This window comes from Mustela erminea, chromosome 4 (genome assembly GCF_009829155.1).
Source record: "Mustela erminea isolate mMusErm1 chromosome 4, mMusErm1.Pri, whole genome shotgun sequence".
Lineage (NCBI taxonomy): Eukaryota > Metazoa > Chordata > Mammalia > Carnivora > Mustelidae > Mustela > Mustela erminea.
This window is the reverse complement of record NC_045617.1, coordinates 20,924,869-20,938,115: the sequence shown is the minus strand read 5'-3', so window position 1 is coordinate 20,938,115 and position 13,247 is coordinate 20,924,869. Positions and strand designations below refer to the sequence as shown.

Here is a 13,247-nt window from a genome sequence, read left to right as displayed (position 1 = left end):
TTCTGGGGGAGCTGCCTGGCTCCCCATACACCTTTCTTCGCCACGACCGAGTCAGAGCCAAACACATGCATCATTAGCTCGGTCGACACCCGGGGGCCCGAACCCACGGGAGGCCCCGGAGCCCCTCCTGGCTCGCGGGTCCTCCCAGCCCACCAGGGCGCCACGGACAAAGCGCCTGGGAGATGGTGAGCTGCCGTGAGCGTGGGTGAATGTCCGTCGTGTTGCCACATTTTCAGCGTCTGAGCTTTGTCAAGTGGTCTTCTCCAGTCGCTCTGTTATTCGATTTTGAGAAAATAAAAAGGAGGAGTGTATTAAGAAGTCCCCCTCTGCAGTGCAGCAATGCCGGAAGCCCGTCCTCCTAAGCAGCAGAGAGAGGACTTACGAGCAGGCTCCAAAAGACAAAAAAATCTCACCAACACCTGCGGCTAAGGTCACAGCCATACCTCCTTGCACCGTGCGTCGCCGATGCCGTGTTTCTCACACGTGGAAGGCTTGCGGCGTCGCTGCGTCCGGCGAGTCTCTCAGCGCCAGGTGTGCAACCGCAGGGGCTCCCTCCGCGGGGCTCCGTCTAATTCTCGCGATATTTCATCCTTTCTCGTTATTCGATTTGTTGAGGCGCTGTGATCAGTTACTACAGCTCACTGAGAGCTCGGATGCGAATCAGCGTTTCTTAGTAATATTTTAAAATTAAGTTCATGTATTTTATTTTATTTTTTTAAAGACATGCTCTTTCTCACACACTTAGTAAACTACCGTATCGTGTAAACATCACTCTTCTATACACTGGGAAACCAAAGCCTCCATTTGACTTGCTTTATTGAGGTGGTTTGGGTTGGAACTTGCAACTATCTCTGAGGTATGCCCGTGTTTTTCTTTCTTAGCCAGACATCTTTCTAGTCAGTGAATTCAGTTTCCTCACTCCACACTTCTACAGCCTGGGGGGCGGGGGGGTGAGGGAAGGGAGGCTTCTTGGAGGTGTTGGGAACCCCCGCAGACAGTTTTATTTGCCTCCACTGGTCTACCTCAGGAATATCTCTGGGCAGCACAGTAGCTTCTGGAAGAAAAACCCTGAAAACGCCTCTGATGTCTCTGTATCTGTAGCTACTCTCTCATCCTACAACCCCACCGTGTTTAAGAGCATTTTGTCAGATTGCTCTCGAGTTAACCCAAGTCCTTGGTTCTGCTTCATAGGGAGAGAATCCACAACAAACTCAACTGATGTGTTAAAGGCTACACTTTGGTTTGAAGAAACCAAATTTTGTCTTAAAGAGTCTCTGTTTAAAGCAGGTTGTAACTTTTTTTTTTTTTTGGAATGACCCAGTCAGAAACATAAATAACAATCCTCTGGAGAATATTTGCAAATTATCCAACCTAGTGAAATGTGAAGATGAAAAACAAAGTTATCTTTAAAAATATCTAGAACATGTTAGTAAATTGCCCGCTAATGTGATAGTAATTGTTGAAGATGTTTGATTTTTTAAAAAAATCAATTTAGCAATTGCATTAATACCAAAAACAATACCAGAAAGACTTGGTTAACCAGAAAATCCCTTTGTTTCAACCATTTTAAAAAAAATGTTGGAAACCCTTTCTAAATATAAAGGTTATTTGGCAATGAAACTCTCCTGCTTATATAACTCCACATGACAGCAATGATCTCCAAATTACAGGATCTTAGATCTGTAGGAACCTATGGCAAATCTCATCCAACCCCCTCATCTCTACAGACGGGACCCAAAACAGAGGTGCCAGATGGCTGCTGAGGGTCCCACAGCTGAATGAGTGCACAGCCAGGCACCTGGACAGATAGTGCAGTCTACCCACTGCCCCTCCTACCACACGTGGTTGTTTCCCTGCCTAGTGACACCCTGACTGAGGTAGAGGACCACGGGAAATACATACACTGGCTCTAGGGCAATAAAGATTCTTCTTGTAATTGTCTTTCTCCTACAGGTGGAATACAGAACATACCAGTTAGAGATGATGTCTGATAGATTGAAACGTGAAAGTATGCTTAAGCTTGCTTTAATAATCTTCTGAAATAGCTCAACAATGGCCCAGCCTTTCTAGGGGGAAGAACCCACTCCCAGTGTTCTGAATGTTTTTGTCACTTGCAAGTCACTGTACAATGGTTAAATGGACCAGAGAACTCCTTATCACCTGGTGTGGAACAGATATGTCATTACTAGAGTACCTTCCATGTTTTAAACAAATGAGCAAAAAAAAATTCAAATGTAAAATGCTCTCTTTTTAATTACTAAATTAAGAAAGTTAAACAATTTAAAAATGTAAACTCACAAATAAATCATAACAAAAAAGGAATTAAGATTTCAGAGTCGCTACCCAGTATTAAAAACTTAATAGAAATAGGCTTTTTGTTTTGTTGTTGTTAAACATGTAATTCAAGGTTGGTACAAACAGCAACTAAAAATGTAATTTTTTTTTCTTTTTTTCTTTTTTTGGTGCATCCCCATGAAATGTAAAGTAGTGCATAGTTATTCCACTGGAGACTTCTTGGACATAGAGAAAGTCATTTCATTAGCAGTACAGAACGTTTAAAACACTTATTTTACAATGGGAATGTCCAACCCCCACCCTCAGAAATTTTAGTTGCATGAGAAAGTTTAGCAGGTCGCCATGATTCTAATGCTATGGGTTTTAGACCATTTAAATGTGGTTACAAGGTTTATTAAATAAAAAAAGTTTGAAACATTTCAGCATTCATATTTTTATACAAGAAGTATGTGTGGTATCCATCTTCCAGTTCCCCTGGTAGTTATTGGCCATTTGCTTGCTTCAATATGCTTTTAGGCTTCGAGAACAGATCGCAGTTAAGACAAAGCAAATACTGGAAACAGAACTTGTGAATTCAGCTCTGGGGCTGCTTGGAAAGAGTCAAAGGAACAGCCATCTACAGGTATAATCATGAACCAAAAAAGTGCAATCCAAATTAAGAAAAAAAAAAGAAAGAAAGAAAAAAGAAAAAGGATCATGCTTTGCAAAAGCCAAAAAGGAGGCCACTGGTTTGCAGAATGATACCAGTGCTTTTATGCTGATTTGGCAGTAAAATCCTCACTCTGGGTCCCGAGGCTTTATGGCCCAGGTGGGCCATGGTCTCTACGTTAGCACCCACATGGTGTATGTACAGGGACATATATATGATATATATTCATATTATAAAAAAGAAAAAAAAAAAACCAAACACCTGTCCTGATTGGTTTTTGTTAAAACATGAAAAAAAATTTTATTGTTTTAGACAAAGAGGCCACTTTTGGAAAATAATACTTTTTTTTTTTTAGTTGAATCAGGTGAAGACAGTTAAAATCACATAGGATTTGCATTTTAAAAAAAGGAAAGCACTAGGGTCGTTGGCACTGGAGTAACTATTTACATTGAACAGAGGTTTGGCCTTTTACATCACATCGATACAATGCATTTTCCAAAAGTCTGAGAAATAACAAGGTTCTGTCTCGTATGCTTCACAGAGGAGGTTCGGATTTGGGGACAAGTGTCATTAATGAGGGCCATGGAAGTTCGTCAGCTTCAGAGTCACATGCAATCTGATCCGGGACGGCTCGCACTGCTCGCGCAGCTGGCTACGGAACTGAAAGCTAATGGGGAGGGGGCGGGGAAGCCTCGCCGAGAAGGCCTCTCTCTGCGGACCCCGGCCTCACAGGTTTTCACCGGGCTGGTACTGGGGCTCTGTGGCGGTGAAGTAGTCTTCCAGGAAGCCCTGCAAGTACTCGAAGGTGGGCCGCTCTTCCGGGTCCTTTTTCCAGCAGTGGATCATGAGCTCGTGGAGAGAGATGGGGCAGTCCTGCGGGCAGGGCATCCGGTAGCCGCGCTCCACCTGCTCCAGCACCTCCCGGTTGTTCATGCCTGCAAGACAAGGCCGTGAGTGCGCCGTCCCGCCGCGCCCCTCTCCTCGGCTCCGAGCCTGCGCGCCGCGAGGGGGTGGGGAGGGTGGCGGGGGGGTGGGGTGGGGGAGTCCGGCCCTTCATGGGACGCCGCCCCCCAGTCCCGGCTCAGAAAGGAGCAGGGACTGCATGCGGAAAAGCTGGGTGATGAATCTCGAAAGCGTCGTCCCCGAAAGGAGCCAGACACAAAAGGCAACGGACTGTATGATTTCATTTATGTGAAGTTCTAGAAAAAGCAAAGCTACAGTGACAGAAAGCAGATGAGTCGCTGCCAAGGGCGAGGGGAGGAGAGTGGCTGCCAAGGGTCAGGGGTCAGCAGTCTCTGCTGTAAAAGGTCAGATAGCAAATACTGGAGGCTTTGTGGGCTGCCTCTGATCTCTGTCGCAGAGTATTATTTTGAATAGCCCTTAAAAAATATACAAAACAAAAACAGGTGGGAGCTGGATTTGGCCCACACAAGGTAATCTGCCAGCTCCTGTTCTGTATCCTGCCTGTGGTGGTGGGCCTTTCTGCTTGTCAAAACGCAGTGTTCTTAAAATGGTTGAATTCTGTTGCATGTAAATTACAATTCAATTAAACCAATCAGAAACTATGAATGAGTCAGACCAAAAATAAGTAAATAAATAAAAAGAAAAGAAATCCGTGGAATGAAAAATACACTATCCCGTGTTTATAGCATCTATGAACTTCATCTTTGAACTTCATAAATTTGTTTGGCTTCTACCCGGGCCAGCTTCTACCCCACCAGCTGAGAGCTGCTATTGTGTCCCCATGGCTGGGCACCGTCTGGCCCAGTGACCCCAAGGTGCCCTGGGATTTGGTGACTTTGATGGGGAGACAGGGCGCCTCCAGGGCCCGTGTTTACTGATGACCCTGGACAGGCCATTTATCATTTGAGACCTCTGTGACCCTCCGGGGTAGCTGCCTCATGATGAAACCTCAGGCTGCCCCACACAAACCGGAGACCTCTGGGGGAGAAGGCGGCCTCCCTGCGTGCTGGCCTTCCTGACAGGGCAGGAAATACCATAGGTGGGGTGAGGTGAATGTCCCGACCCCTCTCCCAATCACTGCCAGACACTCTTCTCTACTTCTCCTTCCTTATCCTGCCCTGTTGCCTTCTGCTACTGCCCGCCAAGCACTTGTATGTTTTGGCTGTTCCTTAGCCCCAAGCTTGTAATCCAGAATCCTCCCCAACTTCTGGCCTGGCTTATTAACAAAATCAAGAACCTGGATTCAAGCCATACAGAAACCTAGATAGATGTCTTCCCCTAGGTCTCAGGGATATCAGCAGAAGACCACAGTGTCTGCACGTAGCAGCTCCCTTCAACTGTGGAGGAGCTGGGCCCAGAGCACAACCCCGTCCTGACTTTTGGGGTCTGTTGTCATTCTCTTTGTTTTCTTGTTACTTTTGGAACTGGGTTTATCCTGGCTCCAAGGCTGTCAGTCACATGTGTATATGAGCCTTTTTGGGATGCTTTTTTATTCTCTGCTACTGTAACTTCTTGTGGTAAAATCCATGTATCATTATTCCCGCTGTGTTGAAGTTGGCCTTCGATGTGATTATTCCAACAGAAACTTGCTCACGTTTTGGGAGTGACCCTTAGTTTAGCGAGAGGGCTTTAGGGAACCGGCATGGCCCCCCTGCCGCCACGCTTTGCCCGACTTCACAGGTGCCCTCTGCAGTTGGGTGTTGGGTCAGCTCTGAGGCTAATTAGCTGAAATCCTCCTCCAGCTGCTGAAGACTCATTTTGAAAACTCGGAGGGGGCGGGGAGCTGGGAACAAGAGGAAGAACACGCTGCTGCTAGCAGAATGTCCTGTGCTGCTCTGGACAAACTGGGTGAGGGACAGGGACCATCGTTTCCTTACCCATCATCCCGAAACCCAACAGGCTCTGGAAACACGAAGTTCTGGTAACTCACCTGGCAGCAGTACAGGTCTGAACTGACCTCATTTGGCCATATAACCCAAGGCTGTTTACTGTTTTTATGTATTCATACATACTGCTATAGAAGTGATAATGTCTTACTTGAATATGGAGTGTGGTCTCAGACTCGAGGATGTTACCTGGTCTATGCACAGTATGGATGTTCTTTTTTTTTAAAGATTTTATTTATTTATTTAACAGAGAGAGAGAGAGATCACAAGTAGGCGGGGGGTGGGGGGGAAGCAGGCTCCCCGCTGAGCAGAGAGCCCGACATGGGGCTCAATCCCAGGACCCCGAGACCATGACCTGAGCCGAAGGCAGAGGACCAACCCGCTGAGACACCCAGGCGCCCCAGTATGGATGTTCTTTTAAAAAAAAAGTCTGATTCTCGGGACGCCTGGGTGGCTCAGTTGGTTAAGCGGCTGCCTTGGGCTCAGGTCATGATCCCAGTGTCCTCGGATGGAGTCCCACATCGGACTCCTTGCTCGGCAGAGAGCCTGCTTCTCTCTCTGTCTCTGCCTGCCTCTCTGTCTGCCTGTGCTCGCTCTCGCACGTGCTCTCTCTCTCTGACAAATAAAAAAAATCTTTAAAAAATAAAAATTAAAAAAAAAAAAAAGAAAAAGAAAAAGAAAAAAGTCTGATACTTGGGTACATCCGGGCCTAAGAGTTTTGGCTGGGAGGCTCTGGCCTGAGTGATGGCAGCGACCACATTCCAGCTCGCCCAGAAAGGTTAGGCAGCCAGTGTCCTCACGTATGAGGAATGGCACTCTCTAAAGCCTTCGCTTTGTGTTTGACTACAGGCCTTGGTTTAGTATCTCGGAAGCCATGCTACCCCAACCTGCAGAAATGCCACTTGTCCCGCCCCTGCCAGAAGCCTGTAGGAACTGGGAGGAAAGTAGGGCAGAAGGTCTGAACCTTGGAAGGCTCTTCTGGAAGGGGTTTCACCTCCCCTCCACTCTACCCCTCTGGGCCCCAAACGCCTTCTAATGCTTTATTCTGGCATTGAGACTGTCCAAAATGGCACCATGGAGTTTAATTAAGCGTTCTCCTATTGCTCTGTGGAGCTTATGTCAGTAAATGTTTCATTTCATTAAAAAACAAACTACTCAAATGGAAAGATTTCATGAATTTTTTTTCAACTCTTAGCTCAATCTCTGCCAATGGAAAGTTTAATTGGCCACTTGGGTCAGGCCTGTTTTTCCAGCGCCCTGCCCAAGTCCCAGACCCAGCAGATAGAGCAACTTGACCCTATCGTGTAGCATCCCCCGAGACAGCATGCTTCCTGGGCGGAGGTAGCCGGGGGACCCACGCAGGCCCCAGCAGGCCCCCTCCATCCGTCACAGGCCCAGTACTGTCTCCCTCCGCCTCCTTTCCTGCCTGACTTTCCGCCTGCTTCTCCTCTGCCTTCTCTCCTCATGCCTTCTCTCTCCAGACTTCCTCAAGGCATGGGGACCATATGTAACCAGTTCCCCACCCTGGGCCAAACCGAAACATACCAATGACAGCTTGGCCAGAAAAGTGGGAAAAGAGACAATGCACGTTCGGCTGACATTGACGGTGTGAGTGGGGTCAGCTGTCTCCCTGCCGTCCTAAGCCAGAGCCCGCACGGCCAAGCCCGGACGGCACCTTCCCCACGCTGTGTGGTCAGGAGATGCCCTCTGAGCGAGGCTCACTTAGGTTGGTTTTAACTCTATAAACAACAGCCAGATTAAGTGGATTGTGTTCTTATTTAAAGAAATAGTATTCTCAGCTATAAGAATTTTGATAAATCCAAATTTGATAAATTCCAAGATTTTTTTTTTTTTTTTTTAGCAAAAACGGGCTTTACTCTATACATTCCCATAAAGATGAGCTTATTTCATTTTTCTTTTTAGATGGGTTCATATTTTTGTTACCAAAATAACTTGTTCCCCTCTTTTAGCCACTTTCCCCGAGACGCTGGCTTTAGCTAGTACGTGGGAGGTGAAGGCCGGGGACCAAGGAGGCGCTACACGTGAGCCTGAGTGCGGGGTGCTCAGAGGAGAGTCTGGAGGGACACGGGGCTGCCAGACAGGAATCTCGTTACCATACTTCCTATCAAGGAAGCAGACAGGGAGGGAGGAGAGGGCACTTGGGAACGTTTTTCCTTTTTCTCTCTTTTCATAGGGGGTAATGCTGGCAGAGAAACAGAAAAGGCAGAAGCTTGAAAACATGGCCTATGGGCACGTTTTAGGGAAACACTGTCATCAACAGTTCGGGCCTCCAGGTTTCCTAGCAGGAGCTGCACTAGAGACCATTTGTCAGCAGGAGGGGGTCTCTCTGCCACCAGGAGTGCCACCAGGAATGTCACAGTCACAAAGCACAGTTGGGTGTATGCCATGGTTCCCAACCTCCACGTTGGAGGAGGACTGGGTTTGGTGGGGGGACTTGGTGGCCAGCGCCGCCCCAACCCTGTCCTTTTCTGTCCCCACCATGCAGCCCCTGGGTCTTTGCCCTCTCACTAGATCTGGAAAATGGGCCATTTCCATAGGTCACTCCCATAGGGCGCAACTCACTGGTCCTCAGTCCACAGAAAACCTGTGGGGCCTGCTGTGCCGGGGTTTGCTTTCCAATTCCTCTTCCCTACATCCTCCATGGGACCTCCTGTTGCCATGGATTTTTGAACACGATTGCGGAGAGAGCATCACTGCCATTCGGTCTGCCCAAGACCCTGCAGCTGAGACTCTCCAGCCAAGAGACTGCCCTCCCTTCCTGTCATTAGGGCCACACTATCCTTTCTAAATCATTTTGCTAGTTTCCTCATGGTTTCTGAATTAGGCTCAAGCGTCCGACACTCACCGCACGTGGCTGCCCACAATGTCGGTTTTCATGTGTGTCTGTTTTCTCCCCACCCCCTTCTTTTAGATTGTCCCATTCCTGTCCTTCTAGCCACCTACGAAGTCCACAGAGCCTCCCTTCCTCTCTTCTGTCAGATTCTTTGCAGAAGGGAAAGAAAGGCATTTCCCCTGGCAGAGCCATTCCGCACTTCTCACTGATGACTCAACCTCCCTGGCCTTAGTTTCTTCATTTGTCAACAAAATGCCTCCATGGTCACTGTGTTTCAGCTGTTTCAAAAACAAAACAAACAAAACCAGTTTTCTGTGAAAGAGGCGGGTTTGGCCTTAAGGCTTCGCATGTGTGCCACTTCCTAATAGGGATCCCGGCGGGGCCAGCTCTATGCCATCAGGCATCTTCACTGGTAGCGGATCAAGTCTGCATCTGGATGTGACCACGGGTTGCAAGAGCGTGGATTTCTGTGCCATGGGAAAACTGAGCACTTTCACAATGGGAATGATGGGAGGTTATCAGACACTGAGATTACTTTTGCAAACAGAGCTTTCCGTTCAAAGGAAATTAAGCTCTATTGTGCATCAGGCTTTCGTCAGGGGCTCCCCCTTCTTCTCTGCATAAACCCTGTGAAAAGCTCCGCCTGTGTCTGTCTGTTGGGCAGCGCCGGGCTAACACCAGGGGAAGGAGGGCTGGGCTGATGGCGCTTGCTCAGTGCGACCCTGTGCTGCAGACTATCACGTGCTCTAGTGGGCTTACAAGGCGACAATCAGGAGGTGGCACATTAGGTCTGATCAAGGATCAAAGTACAAATTTAGGGCGGACAGATACTGATCAAAGAGTGCAGGCAAAAATAAAGGAGTGACTCTGAGAAGACCCACTACTGTCTAATGTCCAGTTCTCTTTCTCTGGCCTTCTTTGACCAGCTAACCTCAGGGCAGCTGTTTTTATTATGCCCACCGTATGAATAAGTACAGAAATGACTGCGACTCAGGGGCCATCATACAGAAAGATCATCTGAAGCTGGTCATGCAGTATTATGAAGAACTCCTTTGTCTCAGAAAAAGAGAAGCGAGGAAGAGCATGCGGGTGTCCACCGGGAAGGCCGTGGAAACACTGAGCTGAGAACGAACGGCAGCAGAACGCGGGACTCAGTATAGCGAAAAGTTCCTCTCTGGCTGCCCTCTCCACGGGTCTTCTCCTCCCCTGCTTCCCCCTCTCACCAGCCACACTGGCCAAGAGAAACCTTGTAGGGAAAGGTGGCAGCGTGACCCCTGGGCACTCCAGGCAGGCTTCCTGCTCTGGGGGAACTCAGCAGCGGAAAGGAGAAGCCCTGGGGGCTAGGGACAGGGGCAGGGAGGGCAGGGGACAAAGCACCCTTGGCTGAGGGTGGAGGTTCCATTCTGCTTCCCATTTTCCTGGCGGGAGAGTCTAATCTTTCCCTACCCCCGGAAAAATCTGATCTGTCGGCACACTGAGCAGAGCAGGAGGACTGAGTGCAGGTGATGGAAATGGGCTGCTGAACACGGAGGAATCTATGTCTGCAATTCAGGGCTGTAGGGCGTCTGAGAGGGCGGAGGGAGGGAAGGGTGGGACTTCTAATTCCCTAAGGAAGGGGGCTTCTGGCTTCACTAATTTCCCTTGTCTCTTCCAGTCACGCAGGTGACGGGATATAGTCCCGAAAGCCAGGCAGCTGTCACTTACTAAAAGATTTGAAAGTGCTTCAAATGCATGGATAAATGTGATGTGCTTAAGAGAAGGCTCCTGCTCGCTAGATCCTGCCACATTCACAAAGCAGGTTTTCAGCTGCGAGCCAGGGCACGGAATGGCCAGGACAGTCTGCCTAGAAACGTACTGGAACGCGGTGTTTCAACCAAACACAGTGTCAATTTCCCAGAACAACTCTGAGGACAGAGGCTCTCTCGTGGCTGGGACGATCCGTGCTGTATTTATGTGTGGAGATGATGGAATAGAGTTAAAAGGCTTTGCGGGTTATTGGTCAAACTAAAAAATTCTTGTTTTAAAACCTCATAGGCATCATCTTTTTTTTTTTTTTTCCTATCCTGAGCTTCCATCCATCCATTCCTGTGCTTACACTTCTTGAAAGTCTATTATGGGGCAGATAGTGCTGGGCACTGGGAATATCGAAAGGAGCTCCTGTGCCCTCAGAGCTGCTGTGAATTCCAGACACAGGGACGGGGGCTTTAATAGCGATGCACCGTGTGTCGTGGGAGCAGGCAGACAGGGCAAGTCGTTTGGTATGGACACGAAGCACGCTACACTGAGGAGGTGATGTGTGGGTTGGGCTTTGCAGGATTCTGAGGCGGACGGTGAAGCCGAGAAGAGCAACTCACACCAGAGGGCAGCTCAGTGTGAGGTCTGGGGGTGGCAAGAGAGAAACCATGTCAGGTCATGTCGCTCTCCCACTCAAGCCCCTCAGTGATTCTCTCATTAACAACGAAAACTAAAGTCCTCACAATGCCCTAGGAAGGCCCTAGCTGATCTCCCCAGGGCCTCTCAGACCTCCTGTTCCCTCTGCTCCACCCACACTGGCCTCCCTGCTGTTTTCAGGGCCCGCCATCCTCGAGGTCACCCTCCCAGTGAGGTCCTCCCTTGCCACTTTCTGTCCCCTTCCCAGTATTACTCTTCTCCCTGCCGGTTACCACCAGCCAAAACAGAATACAGTTTGCTTATTATCTTTGTTTATTGTCCGTCTCTTACAAGAAGAGTAAACGCTTATGAGGGCGCAAGTTTTTGTCTGCTGGTTCAGCGCACACGGCAGGTGCTCAATAAATATTTGTGGAATGACTCACAGCGTCCACCCCCCCCCGCCCCGAGGGAAAAAGTTATGAAGGGCCATGCAAACTTCAGGCTTCTGGAGTTTATCTGGAAGGAGAAGGGAAGCCACAGACGTTTTTAACCAGGAGAGCAAGATAGCTGGGTCTCTGTTTTCTGGGATAACATCCCTGGTGGCGACAGGGAAAGAATGGGTAAGGGGGCAGGAGAAACTGAGGCAGGAAGTCCCTAGAAGAGGTCACTGCAGAGCGGATGGCCTGACACAGGGCAGTGGAGGTAAAGAGGAAAAGAGGGGGGGTTTGAAAGTGCCTAACTCTGAGTGCATGCGTGAATCCCGGAAAACTCCTTTCATGGAAGTGTTGTCATTTCTCACATTCGGCAGTCCCTCAGTACAAAATCCAGTCTAATCTCGACACAGAGGATGGATCTGCACCTCAGCTCATGGAAAAACAAGGCCTAGAACGTGTTCGAGTGCGGCTGCTCCTGGGGAATCTGTAGAGCAGAGCTGTCCTCTGGAACTGTGTGCATGTCTGTGACACGTCTTGGAAGCAACCTTTGTCTGGGCGGGTGGAGTGCGTGCAACTCCTTTCTGCCACCTCTGTTAATCTCAGTGTCACATTTCAGTACTTTTTTCTTTGGCTCTAGGGCTGTCATTCCATTTGAGATTGTCCTTCTTCCCTTCCTTTTAGTCCATTCCTTTTACAGAACTCGCTAACTAACCAGCCGGCCCATGTGCCATTGTCTCCTCTCATGTGTTCACACATCACATGCTCCACTCTAGGCTCCTTCTCTGATTCTTACTTCTAGAACTGCTGTCATGCTGGGCAGAAATGCCGGGGAAGCTTTACGAATCCGTGGGTAAGTCACTCCCTTCCCTTGACCTCCAACCTCATCTACCAGCCAAAGGCCCTTTCCTCTGTGTGAAGGTAACGGAAGGTCATGCTCAGGTATGAAAGAATTCAGAAAAATACCGCCACCTACTGTTCTTGAAGAACGAATTACTTAAAAATAGACTAGCCCACGGAGAAATTTTTGCATGGAGATGTCAGGATGGAAGGCATGATGGGCGGGGACTGGGAGTCCGTCCCAGGGTACCCCCAACAGGCACAGGGATTTGGCATGGCAGAGAAGCAATCCCTGGGCACACACTGACTGGGCCACACCAGCAGTGAGGATGCGGAGGGGAAGGTCCTTCCTTTCACAGTGACGTCTGGTTGAAGCTTAATGACAGTGTGCCTTAGGAATAGTTATCCTTCATTAAGGTAATAGTCCTGTAATTGGAATTCTTCTGTAAAAGCCTCTCCCTCAAGAAGAGCTTGCTCTAAGATCCAGAAGTCCAATTAAATAGGATTATAACTATGTTAAAAAACAAAAACAAGAAGCCCCCATGGCTAGGAACAGGCCTGGGAACAATTTTCTGTGGCTGCTGGCTGTTTGGGGCTAAGACACAGCTCATGTCTCTTGCCCACTGACACAGCCCACCCCCAAACCCCTGCCCTCTACTGCGGACCCTCCTGGCCCCAGAGCCTCCCTGTGGCAGCGTATGAGGCCCCCATGATGATGATGATGGGCTCTGGCCAGCCTTTCCTGCTGCACATCCAGGCTTCATGCCCCCACCCTCAAATTCCTTCTCCTGCAGCTCCTTGAATGAGCTCTGCTCTCCTAGGCCTTGGCACCTTCCTATATGCCAATCTGTATCCAGGATCTTCTTCCCTCTTCCTTGACTTGCGGAAGAAACTCTGCTTGCCCTTTCCATGAAGCCTCCCAGACACAACCGGCCCTGCTACCTCACAGAAGCAGGGTG

The 13,247-nt window shown here is 48.8% G+C and overlaps 1 protein-coding gene across 9 annotated transcripts in view; it reads right to left on the bottom strand.

The window, feature by feature from the left end:
- Positions 1 to 3,299: 3,299 nt before the first annotated feature.
- FYN (FYN proto-oncogene, Src family tyrosine kinase) overlaps positions 3,300 to 13,247 on the bottom strand; it is a 207,592-nt gene continuing 197,644 nt past the window's right edge. For all 9 annotated transcript variants that reach the window (XM_032337998.1, XM_032337997.1, XM_032338005.1 and 6 more), the window contains one exon: positions 3,300 to 3,879. In XM_032337998.1, coding sequence (XP_032193889.1) covers positions 3,671 to 3,879 — 209 coding nt within the window. In that variant the 3' untranslated portion in view covers positions 3,300 to 3,670. The remainder of the gene's footprint in view (positions 3,880 to 13,247) is intronic.